General features: G+C 48.3%; 4 protein-coding genes across 5 annotated transcripts; 2 read left to right on the top strand and 2 right to left on the bottom strand.

Annotated features, from left to right (window-relative positions):
* Positions 1-366: 366 nt before the first annotated feature.
* On the top strand, positions 367-1,584 carry LOC27206531 (KRR1 small subunit processome component homolog). Its single transcript, XM_016179227.3, has one exon. The coding sequence runs from the start codon at positions 473-475 to the stop codon at positions 1,508-1,510; it is 1,038 nt and encodes a 345-aa protein (XP_016022967.1). The 5' UTR covers positions 367-472; the 3' UTR covers positions 1,511-1,584.
* A 294-nt stretch (positions 1,585-1,878) lies between these two features.
* On the top strand, positions 1,879-8,474 carry LOC6730507 (epidermal growth factor receptor kinase substrate 8-like protein 2). 2 transcript variants are annotated; one of them, XM_016179229.3, is made up of 6 exons: positions 1,879-2,234; positions 5,524-5,920; positions 5,980-6,123; positions 6,184-7,758; positions 7,823-8,002; positions 8,063-8,474. In XM_016179229.3, exons 2-6 carry the CDS (start codon positions 5,573-5,575, stop codon positions 8,153-8,155), a joined length of 2,340 nt encoding a protein of 779 aa, XP_016022964.1. In that variant the 5' UTR covers positions 1,879-2,234; positions 5,524-5,572; the 3' UTR covers positions 8,156-8,474. The 2 variants fall into 2 exon arrangements, with proteins under 2 accessions (XP_016022964.1, XP_016022966.1); XM_016179231.2 differs by lacking the exon at positions 1,879-2,234 and adding an exon at positions 5,397-5,443.
* A 58-nt stretch (positions 8,475-8,532) lies between these two features.
* On the bottom strand, positions 8,533-10,124 carry LOC27209406. The gene is made up of 3 exons (XM_016184840.3): positions 9,965-10,124; positions 9,013-9,606; positions 8,533-8,941 (listed from the first exon to the last, which is right to left on the bottom strand). The coding sequence occupies exons 1-3, from the start codon at positions 10,051-10,053 to the stop codon at positions 8,674-8,676; spliced, it is 951 nt and encodes a 316-aa protein (XP_016022958.1). The 5' UTR covers positions 10,054-10,124; the 3' UTR covers positions 8,533-8,673.
* A 3,670-nt stretch (positions 10,125-13,794) lies between these two features.
* On the bottom strand, positions 13,795-15,139 carry LOC6730506. The gene is made up of 3 exons (XM_002077651.4): positions 14,801-15,139; positions 14,618-14,741; positions 13,795-14,566 (listed from the first exon to the last, which is right to left on the bottom strand). The coding sequence occupies exons 1-3, from the start codon at positions 14,872-14,874 to the stop codon at positions 14,327-14,329; spliced, it is 438 nt and encodes a 145-aa protein (XP_002077687.1). The 5' UTR covers positions 14,875-15,139; the 3' UTR covers positions 13,795-14,326.
* Between the last annotated feature and the right edge of the window lie 264 nt (positions 15,140-15,403).

Here is a 15,403-nt window from a genome sequence, read left to right as displayed (position 1 = left end):
TTATTATATTAAGATTTTGATTCATGTTAATTATTCGAATACATATAATGGAATAAGTTATAGTTACAATTATAGTTTTTTTTCAACTAAATAAAATTTCTGAAAGTATCAGGAGCTATAACATTATTTATACTATTTCAGATTTTCAGAATTGCATATTTTATTAATATTGATGGACCCAATATCCACAATATTTGAGTTAGATTGGAATTTTGTTAAGGCATTTATCTGGGACATGATCAAAAAAAAAATTGTATTTGAATAAAGAATGTAAACATTCTCAATCGAATAATTTATATTATAATCAAGTCAAAAATAAATCTTTAAATAGATAATTAATCAATAATATTAATAAGCCAGTTTTCCCTGATATGGTCACACGCATTTACCGCTGATCTGGCAGCCTGGCCAAAACAAGCGTGCACAAGAATCTTACCTGCAGAGGAATTAGCCTCTGATAAGACGAGTAACGATGAGCGAAAGTGAAGCGAAGGAGACCAAAATCAGCACCGAGCCGGTGGACAATGCGTGGGCCTTGAAGATCCCTGCCTTCAGGCAGGAGGACAACCCGCATGGGATGGTGGAGGAGAGCTCCTTCGCCACGCTGTTTCCCAAATATCGGGAGCGCTATCTTAAGGAGGTTTGGCCTCTGGTGGAGCAGTGCTTGGCGGAGCACCACCTGAAGGCGGAGCTAGATTTGATGGAGGGCAGCATGGTGGTGAGGACCAGTCGAAAGACCTGGGATCCCTACATCATTATCAAGGCGCGGGATATGATCAAGTTGATGGCCAGAAGTGTTCCCTTCGAGCAGGCCAAGCGGGTCCTGCAGGACGACATTGGGTGTGACATCATCAAAATCGGAAACCTTGTGCACAAGAAGGAGAAGTTCGTGAAGCGGCGACAGCGTTTGATAGGACCTAACGGCGCCACCCTGAAGTCCATTGAACTGCTCACCGATTGCTACGTTTTGGTTCAAGGAAACACAGTCTCCGCCTTGGGTCCCTACAAGGGCCTTCAGCAGGTGCGAGACATTGTCCTGGAGACCATGAACAATGTGCACCCCATATACAACATCAAGGCTCTGATGATCAAGCGGGAGCTGATGAAGGATCCGCGCCTGGCCAATGAGGACTGGTCCCGATTCCTGCCCAAGTTCAAGAACAAAAACATTAGCAAACGCAAGCAGCCGAAGGTCAAAAAACAAAAGAAGGAGTACACCCCATTCCCGCCCAGCCAGCCGGAGAGCAAGGTGGACAAGCAGCTGGCCAGCGGAGAGTACTTCCTCAACCAGGAGCAGAAGCAAGCGAAGCGCAACCAGGAGCGCACCGAGAAGCAGAAGGAGGCGGCCAAGCGCCAGGACGAACGCCGCAACAAGGACTTTGTCCCGCCCACGGAGGAGTCGGCTGCTTCAAGCCGGAAGAAGGAGGATGGCTCCTCCTCCAACAAAGTGGACGTGAAGGCCCTGAAGGCCAAGCTGATCAAGGCCAACAAGAAGGCGAGGAGCAGCTGATAGTTTTCCTAGTTTTAATTAGTCCGTAAGCCTATTCAATAAAACTGTTTTTCTGAGCAATGTGGAAATGGAAATCTTAAAGTTTTCTAATGAGATGAAAAGTTTGTGGGGACGACATGGTATAAGTTCTAATTTCTATGTGTTTTTTTGTTTTAAAAGCCAATCTCAAAAAATCCAATGGATTCATAATGCAAATTCTGCAAGTATATGATATTTCTAATACCTTATACTCGGATAGAAAGTAAATTTTTATCATACGATAAATTTGATTCTATTTCGCTGCCCGCTAGTGTAGAGAGATCTCTCTCTCTCTCTCTCTCTCTCTCCCTGTCGCACTCTCTCAACAAGTGGCTTAATACAAATATACACAAACAACTCAAAAGGCCAGCGAATGAGCCAAGTTAGTACGATTTCTGGTACCGGACTGACATGTACTAACCGCGCTTAAACAGCGGATGACGCTCGCGTGCGTTCCACAATAACAACAAAAACAGTAACTGAAAAGCCACGGCAACAACAACATTGGCGTTGCGGGGCTATTGTTATTCGTTCGTTTATTTTCCGCAAGCGACAGAAAAATAGAAAATAGAAAAACGGTCTGTGAGAATCAAAAAGAACGGAGCGAAAGAAAGCCGTCTTAAAAATAAAAATCGAAGAGGAGCGAGAAAGCACTAGACCAAAAGCGGCGGCTGCCAAAGAAGGACGGAGAGAACGGCGAAGACAGGTAATAAGGAGGTGGAAGAAGAAGAGAGGATTAAGTGCTGGACTACAGTTACTTTTAATGTTTGAATTAAAATTGAAACAATGCTCGAGTGATCGCAGTTGTAACGCCTAAAACCGAAGCTAAATCCGAAAATAAGCTCGAAAGCCAGTTGAAATGCCAAGCAAACGTGACAGAGACTCGGATTCGTGCTAATTAGAAAAAGAATGTGCTGCTAGGTGAGAGGATGATATCGAAATGCTAACGTGATATCGATACCTGTGTGTTGTGCGTGTGTGTGCGAAGGGAGTGTATACACATACATATGTATATCCCACATTTCACCGGAAAATGCGGTCAATTAGAATAATATATATAGCGAATTGAGCATGTGTCTGTGAATTAGTGAATGAATTGAACAAAGCATTGAAAATCAATACGAAACCTGCCGCCGCTCCCACTTTTGTACATACAGTGATGCGTCGAAGAAGTGAATACTCGATTATGGGAAATCTGGAAAATAAACTCCTCCCGTTTCAAGTTTAATCTTTTGAAATTGGTTATATTATTAATTTAAATAATTGTCTTTGTTATGTTTATGTAAATCGTTAAAATATTTTATGTTAAGTATTTGTGCACAATGTTATTTTCAATTAAATTACCCATTTGAGGGACCACTGTATATCCGCGCACGCACATTACTTGAAGCCTCACCTGTGTGAGTGCGGCTTAAAGGCGACGTGTGTGTGTGTCTGAGAGAGGCCCGTGGAATATCAACAGCACACAGTGAGAGAGGAAAACGGAAAACAGGTGGAAAAGAAAGCTTAAAAAATGCGGTCGGTCAAAAACTAAAGTTGCAGCAACAGGCGAGGGGGTGGCGGGTGCCGGGGTCTCCAGACACGGAGACAAATACCTTTTCAAGCCGCACACACCAGCGCAAGCACAGACATCAGCTTACCTGCCACGCATGCGCGCGAGGGGGACGGCAATAGTGTGGATCGGGGTGTCGATGTCTCGTCATCCCCCTCCAGCCCTCCCCTGCTCAACGAGCTGGTTCCCACCCGAAGAACAGCAAAAACAACTATTGTCATTTGTTGTTTTGCCATTTGGTTCGTAAACCAAAAAGTATGCGAGATAAAATAAAAAAGCAAGTGTACCGCACGCCGCCGTTTTATCTAAATCCCAGCTGTCTGAATTATTTGAGGACCTAATACCCATCGCCCGCTTATCAGGACCCAATTAATTATCTTCACCTGAATGGAAGCTATGCTTGGGGCATGTCTTCAGGTCTTATGGTTCCTGTTGGGGAGTTCTGAGATACCAGTGCAGTTATGTATGTATCTTGGATAGCCTTACCTAGGTTAATAAGTTCCCCTATTTACAGATGCATGGATACATATGTCTGGATTGTAGATATTTCGAGATAATAGAGTAATACTTATCTTACGCGTGTCTATGCCTAAAGTGATATTTTACTTAGCATAATGTTTGTAGATGTTTATGATGTCTTAACTTAGCTTTAAATCACCCAGCTCTAGTACTTTCTCTAAAGCAGGATTTATGCAAGCCCGACTATTTCCATGTTACTCAAGTGCGATAATGTTTATCGCGTTTCGTCATTGGCCTCTAAGCTGCTGCAGAGTAAGGAGCGAAAGCACAAATCTGTCAAATTCCACAAGTGTGATGCAATTTGGGGCTTGTACGAACAATAAAACGCTGAAATATAACACAGCGGCGCAACTTAACGAAAACAAAACATTTCCAGGGGTGTAGTGGGTCAGTGTTTTCTTTTTTACGTGCACTTCGCTTGTTTGTTTACTGCGATCGTAAGATCGTAAGCAGATAGTGCTCTCCAGCTGACCCCCTCTGCAGTTTCTCTTTCACCTGTTGCAAGTATACGAGCACCCGAACACCCCCTTTCCCCTGTCCGTTGACCCTGCGACACTGCAGTATTGATACACTGAAAACAATGGACTAACTTGTTGGCATTTCTACATTAAAGTTTATGTATGGTTGAAACTACATTCTGGAGACTTTCTCGTCATTGGATTATTATAATGATCTTCAACCAATATCTTTATAAAAACAGCAATGAGTAGCGATGTTTGCTTAGTGTAGATAGGTATGCGACACCGCTGCCAGCGTCGACTGCGCAGTCTGCGTCGCAGTCGGCGTCTGAGCCCAGCCTAAAACAGCGGAAAAGTTGTTGCTGTCACTTGAGTCGAGGGAGCGGTTTGGATAGAGTCTCCGAGGGTTAGAGCGAGAGGGAGCGAGAAAGTGTGTTTGCAAATCTCAGTTTGACGTGTGTGTGTGTGTGTCTTTTGCAGGTGTGTTCACTGGCTACACAGAAAGAATAAGATAGATTTATCCGAGTGTGGAAAAGGATGTTACTGTGACATAGAACGATCTTTGGCCTATTATATATAATTTTTAAAAATAAGAGTAATATCACCTGAAATACGTAATACAATTTGCTGCTGTTATACAAATAAGATGCATTTGATCGGAAGTAAACTATCCAATAATATTCTCTGTGTAGTCAAAATGGAGACAGCGAGCTTAGAGGAGAACCTGGGGAAGTGGAAGTAGCGCGATTTTTGAATTCCAATGCTGATCCAAGCCAACAACGAAATGTTAAAGTTTGAGAATAATTGCGGCCATGTGCGGATCGCTTGGAGTGTGTGTGCCAACGCTAGTGGAGGCTTGGAATTGGAATGCGGTCTGAGTCAGAGACGATTGGCTGCGCAATATCCAAGTGGCTTGGCGGGATTAGGGGCCTTCGGATGCAGAGGGACTTAGTCTCAGCTGCACAAAGTAAACACAGCATAATGATCTAACACATACTGTAGGACCAATGTTCGTATCCGACACTCATAAGACTGCAGCTCGAAGACTCGGTCATCGGAGGCTTCAAGATCTTGAGAGACCAAATTGGGAACCAGCCTTCTAAGGGGCACAACCACACCCATAGGAAAGTTAGTTTTGGGAATGCTATGCGAAGTCTATTCTAAGCTCTTCTAATCAAGTAAAACATGTTTTTCGACAGCGGTCAAAATATTATGTATTAGTCATTAGAAAAAACGATTAAATGGGATTATTAAAAACATACACATAATTCTAATTATTATTTTCAAATGACGATAGTTCAACTCGACCTAAGAAGCATAAGTATAAGTTGGTAACGTTCAAAACTTTTAATCGATGTTAAAGCGACTAAGTTCATCATTTAAACGGTAACATATATTTAGAACTCATCGAAATAATTATAATTATATAAAATAATTGATGATGATGTAAACAATTTTTTTTTCAGGCGGAGCTTCAGACGTCAAAAGAAGCCTGAACCGGGATTGGACGACACCATGGTTAACCACCATTCAAACGGAGGCGGCAGTGCCGGGAACAGTAGCGGAAGCCTAAGAGGAGGCGGTGCCCATGGAGGTGGCGGCGGAGGAGGAGACTATTCCGGAGACGATCGCAGCGGAGGCGGCGAGGAGCGGGAGCGGCTGGAGAGCGATTTGCACGACAAGCCCACCTACCTGCTTGAACACCTGGCCACCTTCACGGTCAACAAGGAGTCCGGCATTGTGTATCCGGCGGACGGAATGCGTCGCCTCCTTCAGCTGGAGAAGACCACAGGCATTTGGTCGCAGAAGATGCAGCTCTGCCTGGACTACCAGTGGGTGCTTATTATGGACTATGAAACGGGGGTAAGTTACAGGAACTAGGTGTGATCTTAATGGAACTCATCTTCATCCTTGCCTTCCAGAACATCATCGAAAGATTTCCAGCCTCCTTGGTCCAGGAGCCCACCGCATTCACCTCGAATGACGCCATGGAGCTATACAACAACATTCTGGTCTTTATCGTATCCGGAGGCGGTGGTTCTCGCTCCGAGATGCACATATTCCAGGTGAGAAATAGTGAGGCTTCTGTCGCATGACAGTTTCATTCAAATGCTCTATCCCTGCAGTCACAAAGCGTGTCCGCCGTTCACCTCGTTGAGGATCTGAAGCAGCTGAGAAGCGGCAAGATGATAACGCAGCAGCGTGGTGCCACACCAACTCAATCCGGAGGCGGGGGAGGAGCCTCCAGCATGGCCATGATGATGAGCAAAACCTCCTCGTCCTCGTCGCATAGTAGAGTGGAGCTGCACCAGCACAGGGAGCAGCGGGCAGAGCGCGAGAGAGAGCGGGATCGAGACCGTGAGCGCGATAGCCACCATCACATGCACCAAAGGAGCAGCATGGAACAGTATGGAATCCGTGCCGGAGTAGGGGTTTCAGGCGACGACGTGGCCCACATTAGTGGCGAGACGGATTCGGAACACGGTGGGATTGGGGGCGGTGGCGCAACGGAGCGCGATGAGACTAGCTCCACGTCCAGCGAGAAGTACGAGCGGGATGTGGCCGTGCTGAATCACTGTTTCGATGACATCGAGAAGTTCATAGCTCGTCTTCAGCACGCCGCGGCCGCTTCCCGGGAGCTCGAGCGCCGTCGTCGCAATCGGAAGTCGAAGAAAAGGGATCCGGGGGAGGGATTGCTCACTTTGAGGACACGGCCTCCCCACGAGAAGGAGTTCGTGGACATCTTTGCCAAGTTTAAGCTGTCTTTTAACCTGCTGGCAAAGTTGAAGGCGCACATCCACGATCCCAACGCCCCCGAACTGGTGCACTTCCTCTTCACGCCGCTGGCTCTGATTGTGGAGGCGTCCAGCGACACGTACTACGAGTCACAGCTACCGGCGCGTGTGGTCAATCCCCTGCTGACCAGAGAGGCCATCAACCTGCTCATCAACTGTGTAACCAGCAAGGAAACGGAGCTGTGGCGGTCGTTGGGCGATGCCTGGGTTATCCCGCGGGATCAGTGGAAGGATGACGTTGGATCCTACCATCCGGTCTTCCTTGACGGCTGGTCACCGGACTATTTGATTAACGATGAACTGGAGCCACCACCAAATTCCCCGCCCGCTCATGTGAGCAAGCGCAGACTCGAGGTCCAGGCTGGATCCGGACTAAATGGTCGTGGGGGAGGCGGATACGATGACTACGACTCGGGGAACGGAATGAACATGGCCATGGGTATCGAGAAGTACACCATCCACCACGGCAACGACGGTGTGAGGGAGCGGGAAAGGGAACGCGACAGAGATCGGGCGGGCGCCATCAGCGCGTCTGACTTCAACGCCCGCAGTGAGCTGTCTTTCGATTCGATTGAAGGCAGGGGCGGCGGAGCACCGGGACATGGACATGGTCATGGCCACGGACCAGGAGCTGGCCCCACCCTCAGCGCCATCACAGCTGGTCTGCAGAATCTGCATACGAGGGAATCTCGCAGTGGAAACGGGTACGGAGCAGGAGCTGGTCCGGGGCCTTCGTCGGAGTTGGGCGGTGGAGGTAGAGGCCTGCCGAATGTCAGCGACGACCAGATGCTCGAGTCCTGGCTGGAGGATCTGCAGGCGACGGGCGCTAAGATTGTGCTGGTCACCTATCCGCGTACCGCCAACAACGACAAGGAGCTTAGCGTGATGCGAGGCGAATACTTGGAGGTAAGGCCAGCACCCACGTTACTCACCTTCGTTCTGTTTTATAACCATCTTCTCGAAACTTTAGATCCTTGATGATACCCGAAAGTGGTGGAAGGCGCGCAACATGCGGGGTCAGGTGGCCCACGTGCCGCACACGATTGTAACCCCCTTCAATTTCGGGGATGGAGATGGAGCCCAGTTCTACGGGCAACAACAGCAGCCACCGACGGGTCCCACGGGTCCGGGCAACAAATCGCGATCGGGGGTAAGTAAGGCTGTCAACTCAATTAATGGTTGGACATGCTAACCGCTCTACATTACCCAGGATAATCCCGGCATGGAACAGCGATCGCCGGATCCCACCGACATGATGCGCAGCAAGCATCTGGGCAAGAAGGGCGAGTTCCGCTACTTCTAGGATCGAGATGCGATCACCATATACATATACACATATTCCGTAGTGAGGATCTAGCGTTATAGAGAGACAGACACCAGCAGTTCCGTCTAGGATGCTAGTCCTGGTCACTAGCGATCGGATTGGCTCCAATACCTTGCACTCGCTCGCAGGAGTGTGCAAACCAGAACTAACCTTAAGACTAACGTAAGTGGAGCTCCAGACGGGAGCTGTTGAGCAGCACGTGGCTCCTGCTGAGGCGGATGCTTAAGCTGATGCTCATCCAGGCAAAAAGGGGAGGCGACGGCAATAATTTGTTTTAATAAAATTATATCCAAAGGAACCCTTTGTTAATTGCTATAACCTGGCTATTGGTTGATGATGATTGAGGAGATTGTAGCTTGGAGAGCTGCTTTGCTTTATTTGGATGCTCACAAGAAGAAGTTAACTGGTGCTGTACGGTGATCAAAGCCAACGATTGAACAAAGAGCATACTACGAGAACTCGAATCGATTATAAAAGACTTCCGGAATCCCTTTCGATTAAATGATGGACAACTTCTCCACGCGGGCCAGAAGCGGAGAATCGGAGTGATACTCCATGCTCCGCACGGCGAAGTCGCCCACTTCGTTGGTGAAGCACTTCAGAGTGGATATGGAGAAGGGGCGTCCGGGAAAGTTGTAGTAGGTGAAGTACTGCCCGTTGACGGCGATCAGAAAAGCCCGATCCCCGAGCCCAAACGCGATCTTGAAAAGCTTTCCGCGCACAAATGGGAATTCGCCCTCGGTCTCCTCGTCGCTCAAGGCAAAGCTAGAATAAGTATGTAAAGGTGAATCCTCTCAAGGAAAAGTTACACATTGGAGTCTCGGACTCCATTATACCTGTTGTCTTCGCGCTGGTAGCTGCGTGACACGGTTGTACGATCGAAGTTCACGTGAAACCGGAGCACCGTCCTCCCGGTGTCGTTGCACTGGAAGCAGATGGAGAACTCCGTGGTCGGCGGGCCCTTGGCGATGCACTCCATGGCCACCACCGTACCGGTTTCATACCGCCTGGGCACGTCGCTCTGGAAGGCCACCTTGTCCGGGCACATGAGCGTTCTGGGGAAGACGAGCGGAAAGAGCATGCGGTGGTGGAACTGGGTGATCTTCTCGAAGTCGCCGTAGGTGCGCACGTAGTTGATTTGCTTGGGGAACTTGACGAACTCGAAGGACCCGTACAGCTGGTCGTTCACGTAGATCTCGAAGCATCGCTGCAGCACCGCCACCCGGAAAGTGAAGCTCTGGCCCGGCTGCAGCGGGTTCTTCGGGCCGTCGCACTTCCAGTTCTTCGAGATCTCCTCCTGCTGCCATCCCTCGCCCGGCTGGAACATGCTGCGGATGATCTGGCCCTCGCGGAAGTTGGCCTCGATCTTCAGGAACACCGTTTCGCTCTCGTTCTGCGCGTTCACATTGTCCGTGAGGTCCAGCGAAATCCTGTCCGCAATTCGAGAGGTGTCATTAGTTACAAGTGTTAGATATGGATTGGGATACTCGGCACTCCCCCGAAATCGCTAAGGATACCCATTTCATGTATGCAAATCTCTGTCACAGCTTTATAAGCCTTTCGTTGGCATTAGAACTGCATTGTTTTGTCAATAATCGGATAATTGGAATACCATTCATACTTAATCCCTTGTAATTAGTTGCTTAAACATTTATAAATTCAACAGCTCGACGAGTATATCATTTGTTTAGAAAAATTACTAGCACGTTCGACCCTTAACTTTAACCCAGATCAAAGGGGTATTCTTTTAGTGGAGAACCGGGTATCCAAAGGATGAAGGATGATTACTTATTCGGATGAGGCTTGACGCGCCCACTGACGATGAGGACGTGTCCGAAGGGGACTTCCGTTAGGACCTTTGCTTTCCAGACGTTCATCGCGGCTCCACGGCTCCACTGCAACTGAGTCGACGAGTGCGAATCCTCGATGGAATCCAGCCGGATCCGGCGCCGTTTTATGCGCCCTTATGCTAATAGATTCGCCATCCGTCGCCTTTCCTCGTTCATTTGTTGTGATTATGTAAAGGCGGGTGAAATGGGGAATTACCTGCAGCCGCATGCAAACTTGACATGGACGTGGATGTGGACGTGGTAAGGTTACCCCCAGGCCCATGCCCACCCGCTCGGAGCTCAACCCGTTCAATCGAATCCCATATAAATCCACTCGGGGGTGGCTCCCTGCTCCCCTGGCCTCCTAGTATCCGACCCAGTGAGCCGCGCTCCATGACGAGAACCTTGCGCGTTTATTTATTTGATTCAATCCTTGCCTTTGTAACCCATAACTGTCATCCTCGAGTTCTTTTCACGGTTGCTGTCACGCCCCCAACTGCCGACTGCCCATTTGTTGCTAGTTACCAGCGACACTGGGAGAAAAAGTGGCCTAAGATAAGTTAACATCCTTATTTTTGCTTGAGTATTGAGTATTGTGCCACCTATAACTTGGGAAACCCGCAAGCGTTGGAATACTTTTTCGAAGATAAAACATTTATGATCCTAACTCGAATCACTGCTTATCGCATAACGAATTTCCGATCATAAAATTTATTGCTCAAATAACTTTGCAAGCTACTGGTTATAAAAAAAACAAGGAATATGTTGTAATTGTGATTCAGAATTCATATTGAGGAAGTGGAAGTGCAAGTTGGAGGAGCTTTGCTTATTGATAAGGACCCTTCGATGGGGGCTCATATCCTTTTTATATCCTGCTGATACATTTCAGAACTCCTAGTAACCACTTTAACTAGAATGTCTTCTCGCCGTGTTCTCCATCTTGGCCTCTCCCTTTTGACGGTTCCATTGTTGTTGCGTGTCTTGGGCGAAATAAAACAAGGTAACAACAATTGATTCCCTGTCTAAAGTTTTTGCATTTGCAGTAAAGTGCGACTTGGGGGCTGGAGCACTTCGCCAGTCCCTCCTCGAGACATCCCCCTCCCAACTTGCTCCGGCTCCAGGCCGGGTAATTCATTTCTTCTGACGTACCTTGGCATATTCGCTGAAGTTCTGTCTCCGTCTCTGTCTGCGTCTACACCTTTCGCTTTCGTCCACGTCCAAACCAATGACATCTTCCCAGGGCTCCACTCGTGCCCTCGAACAGTGGAAGGTCCTTAAAGCCGACCAGTCCATCCACCCAATCCCAGATCTCAGCCAGAGCTTTGCTTTCTATTAGCCTTAATCGTACGATTTCTAAGACTAAGATGGCTCTCTTCGAAAGGAGTGGTCCTGCTTGGAGGCTTCACTGTACGTGGCCTCTGTTTGTCTATGCCGCCTTCGCTGCTTCTGTCGCTTGCACCTGATCGAATTGGGTCCAAGTCTTCAGCTTAACTCGACTTGGCTGGGCGCACTTATTTCTGGCTGCGTTTCACCTTGGAGCACCCGGGCCACCTGGTAACCCACCCGATCCAACCACCCGAAGATGTGCCTGGCTTTGCCTGCTACGAATGGCAATCGCTAATTGGTTAGTTATGGCCACTGACAATCAATCCGTCAATCGGCAACTAGACTGCCGAATATAAACATCCGGGTGACCTTGCCAGCTCCTGCCTTTCGGATCCGCCCTTTCGGATCCCTCCACCCAGCCACGCTGGGTGGGCACACGCCCACTTGTTCGGCCCTTCGCAAACAGAACTAATGAAATAATCGTGTCGATTTCAACTTTAATTTCCGCTTGTCACTCCAACTGATAACCCGAAGCAAGTGGAGCAATGCGAGCAAGGTTTGTGTACGTTGCACAATTATCAGTTTGGCTTCGGCTACCTTTTTACCTTATGAGTGCCACGTTTGTCCTACCCGCAGACCCACAGCCCTTTGCCACCCACTGCACTGGAAAAAAGCCACTCTAATGCCTAGTACATCCATCGTAAAATAGATACCTTCAAGCCAATTCAATATCATCAGGATATACTCCTTCAAGCTCATATATCTTCAATCAATCAGTTCTGGGTGGTAAGATAATTCCTCGAAATGATCCGCACACTGTGTCTGCTTTTCTTTCGGTGTTCCCAGAGTTCCCAGAGCTCTTATCTCGTTCCCAAGTCAGTTTCCCCAGCCGTATCGAATCGGTTGGGGCAAAGCGACGACACGTCTACAGAAATCAGATTTTACAGTCGGCCAACTGGCGACGGATCCGCAAATCGTACAACCAATATAGTGATAATGGGTTTACGCTCCCGAGCGACCGTGCCAGCGCACCAAGTGGAGTCGATTCCCAGCCCCAGCGCCAGCCGAACGAACAGCAGTTCTCCACTCGGATTCGGATTCGGAGTCGGACTCCGAAGCCCAAACGGAAGCCGAATATGGCGGCGGATTTAATCAGCCGGCGTCTGCTATTTGGGAGCGGAGCGAATCACGTCGCCGTTCGGTATCAGCGCCAGGCTAATCATTCCAGATCGATGGGCCTTCGAGGAGGCGCTGCTCATGGGGTTCAGACTCACCCCGATCCTCACCTGCTGACGTACCCAGTTAGGATCCCCAAGCGGGTCCAACGCATTACTTCACTCGAGCTGTTAGCAGACCGAAAGAGCACTTCCTTGGGAGGTGACCACCGTATCCACCTTGTATATCCGATCCGATCCGATCTCTACCACGTGGCGCTTTAGTCGGACATGAAAATAACTTAAGCCAAACGAACAAACTTTCGGGATGATCACAGTTTGCATTCCCTTGGCCCAAGTAATTCGCTGCCCGGTAGGGATTCGGATGGCTCCAGGCGGAGTAGCTACACGTAGGCACCGCCACCTCCACACTGGGTGCTCTATATCTCGCCGATCGGTTGGATCGGGCGGCACACTATGCACTTGTCGCGACTCGGAACGTAACTGAAACGTCGGATTTGACGGTGAAGTTTAAAACACCAGCTCCCGACGAAGAATCGGGCCCCACGAAGTACACCCAGTATCGTCGATCGGCTGCCCATATCTCACCTGTACAGGTGCGAGTGCCAGGAGCTGGGCCGCGAGCGGCAGAGGAGAGGGAGCGGGAGAGCCGAAAAACAGAAACGGAAAGCAAATAAATATGAAATATTGAACTGGAGCAGAAAGTGGGTGATATTCCGAGATAGCACTCACACCCGAGCGTGCGTGCTGTCTTTGTATTGGCCATTAAACGCCGCTGTCAACGTAGCCGAAGGGCTGAGAAGAAAATGACATGGAAATGGAAATGGAAATGCCAGTGGAAACGGAGCTGTCGCCCCACAATTTGTCTCAATAGCTGGCCTTATCAGCACAGGTAGTGCGCACAGGTGAGGGCTCTCGCCCGCTCCCTTTACCTGCGACCTGCGGTCGGGTGCATCCATTCAAGCCAGCTCACAGCTCAGGTCACTACGATAGTGCCCAGATGTAGTTAGGTATTTGGCTGTCCAAGATCACCATTTGATCTAATGCCTAGAACAGAAAGAAACTCCTTGATCACACCATGATATACTTAGTTAATGGTACTATCCAGATTATGGTACTATCCCTATTAAGTATCGGTTATATCTCTTTGACCCCGGCTGTACCGCTGACAAGTGACACCTCCGACTCCATTCGCTGCCCCTGTCGCTTTCGCCTGTTTCGACCCACCCGCGCTATCGCCGGCGACTTTATCAGAAGACAAGGCGAACATGCCAGGAGAGCAATTTTCTTTGATGTTCGCACGAGACGGAGTGTCATTAATTGATTTATTACCAAGTCGATTGCCTGGGCTTCCTTTCGGCGTGCTCCAGTCAGATTTGGGGATGTCCAAGTGGTTAGATGGCCAACTAATTAGGTAAATGTGTTTGCTCTGATGTTGCCTGGCTGCAGGAGATATCTTCTCGCCTTGGCAGATATACACTTCGAGCGTTGATAACGTCGAGGGTGGGAACATCGTCGTCGATGGGGCACTTAGATGATTGGGATGGCAACAAGGTGGCCCGCTGCGGCTGCATTTCGTCATCCGTTGTTTGCTCCATTTCGATCATTGTTTGAAGTGGGAACAGAATGTGAGCATACACCCCATTTCACCCGGCATTCCCATTCCCATTCGCATTCTACCTTTCTCGATTCAATTTCCAGCAAATGTGTACACTTGCGGCTTGTTTATTCAGCTTGGCAGTGTCTCACTGGTGAACAATATATACAACTGGATCATATGTGGCCTCACGAATTGCTCGAGTTCCAGGGAAATACATGTCTTATAGATCGGTCTGTTGCCGCTGGGCCTCCATCACATTCTGCATGACCAGATCATAGAGGTTTTCCTCCTCCTCCCCCTCCTCCTGGTTTTCTGGGTTCTCCTGATCCTTGCGCCTATCCTCTGCGTCCTGCAGACTCTCCAGCTCGCGTCGGTAGTTCTGCAGGGCTTGTTGGAGGAGTTTCTCCACGGGGGAGTACGTGGAACGCGATCTCAAACGGGCCTTGGCTATTTCCAGAGCCTGTAATGGGAACATCCTTAGGAACCTCTGACATCCCAGGAGATGGCTTACCTTCAGGGTGTTGGTGTTCCGCAGGAGAGCGTCTTCGTAGGACAGAACCTTGGGAGCAGGTGCACAGATTGAAGTCTCGGCCAGCTGCTCGTTCTGGCGTTCCAGCTTTAGTTCCTCGGCTTGCCTAGAGATGTAGCCCAATATATGTAACAACATCCTTGCACATTGCCATGGCCAACCTACACTTTCTCCAGTTTCTGGTCGATCTCCGCCTCGAGCGCCATGTATTTGTCGTTGATCTCCTTGATTAGGTCCATTGTGCGTCCTTGCAAAAGGATTTTGTTAACTTGTAAACAAAGGCCCAAACAAACGAGTTGCCATGCAACGGTAATTTGTTTGGCAACCGTTACGGGGCGTTGCCAGCTGTGGGGAAACTGTTGGAGACGAATGGAGTTGCCACACAGATAGATAAATATAACGGTAGCATTAACCCTTAAGTGCAACGATATTTTGCAAATAATTTAAAATTATTATTTCACACTTTTAAAGAAACTTATTTTAGTATCCAAATTAAGTAACATGAGTAACAATACATTGAATACATGGTGAAATAAAAAGCATACCAAGACTAACATATTTCATAGTGTTACTGAGAACCCTTTATTTCTATATCAGTTGGTTGTAAAGAGTTCAGCTTTATCTGAATAGTCTATAAATGCGAAAGTAATTACATAGGAAAATGCGATAGTTTATCTCCCCATGATTTATTATATTTTCGAATAAACCAATTTTGTCAACTGTCTTGCTATTCGAAATTAATTTTCATTTGAGTTATCGTATAATGCC

The sequence above is a fragment of the Drosophila simulans genome, chromosome 2L (genome assembly GCF_016746395.2).
Source record: "Drosophila simulans strain w501 chromosome 2L, Prin_Dsim_3.1, whole genome shotgun sequence".
NCBI classification, from domain to species: domain Eukaryota; kingdom Metazoa; phylum Arthropoda; class Insecta; order Diptera; family Drosophilidae; genus Drosophila; species Drosophila simulans.
The sequence above is the reverse complement of the archived record's forward strand: the minus strand, read 5'-3'. Positions and strand labels throughout refer to the sequence as shown.

Bases quoted from the DNA above. Each gene is read 5' to 3' on its own strand.
- LOC27209406 (XM_016184840.3), bottom strand. From the start codon at position 10,053: ATGAACGTCTGGAAAGCAAAGGTCCTAACGGAAGTCCCCTTCGGACAC. The intron at 9,607-9,964 runs GTAATCATCCTT...AATTGCGGACAG, and splicing joins GTCAAGCCTCATCCGAATAA to GATTTCGCTGGACCTCACGG. The intron at 8,942-9,012 runs GTATAATGGAGT...TACTTATTCTAG, and splicing joins TACCAGCGCGAAGACAACAG to CTTTGCCTTGAGCGACGAGG.
- LOC6730506 (XM_002077651.4), bottom strand. From the start codon at position 14,874: ATGGACCTAATCAAGGAGATCAACGACAAATACATGGCGCTCGAGGCG. The intron at 14,742-14,800 runs GTAGGTTGGCCA...CTACATCTCTAG, and splicing joins GACCAGAAACTGGAGAAAGT to GCAAGCCGAGGAACTAAAGC. The intron at 14,567-14,617 runs GTAAGCCATCTC...TTCCCATTACAG, and splicing joins GGAACACCAACACCCTGAAG to GCTCTGGAAATAGCCAAGGC.
- LOC27206531 (XM_016179227.3), top strand. From the start codon at position 473: ATGAGCGAAAGTGAAGCGAAGGAGACCAAAATCAGCACCGAGCCGGTG.
- LOC6730507 (XM_016179231.2), top strand. From the start codon at position 5,412: ATGTTAAAGCGACTAAGTTCATCATTTAAACG. The intron at 6,124-6,183 runs GTGAGAAATAGT...CTATCCCTGCAG, and splicing joins CCGAGATGCACATATTCCAG to TCACAAAGCGTGTCCGCCGT. The intron at 7,759-7,822 runs GTAAGGCCAGCA...TCGAAACTTTAG, and splicing joins TGCGAGGCGAATACTTGGAG to ATCCTTGATGATACCCGAAA.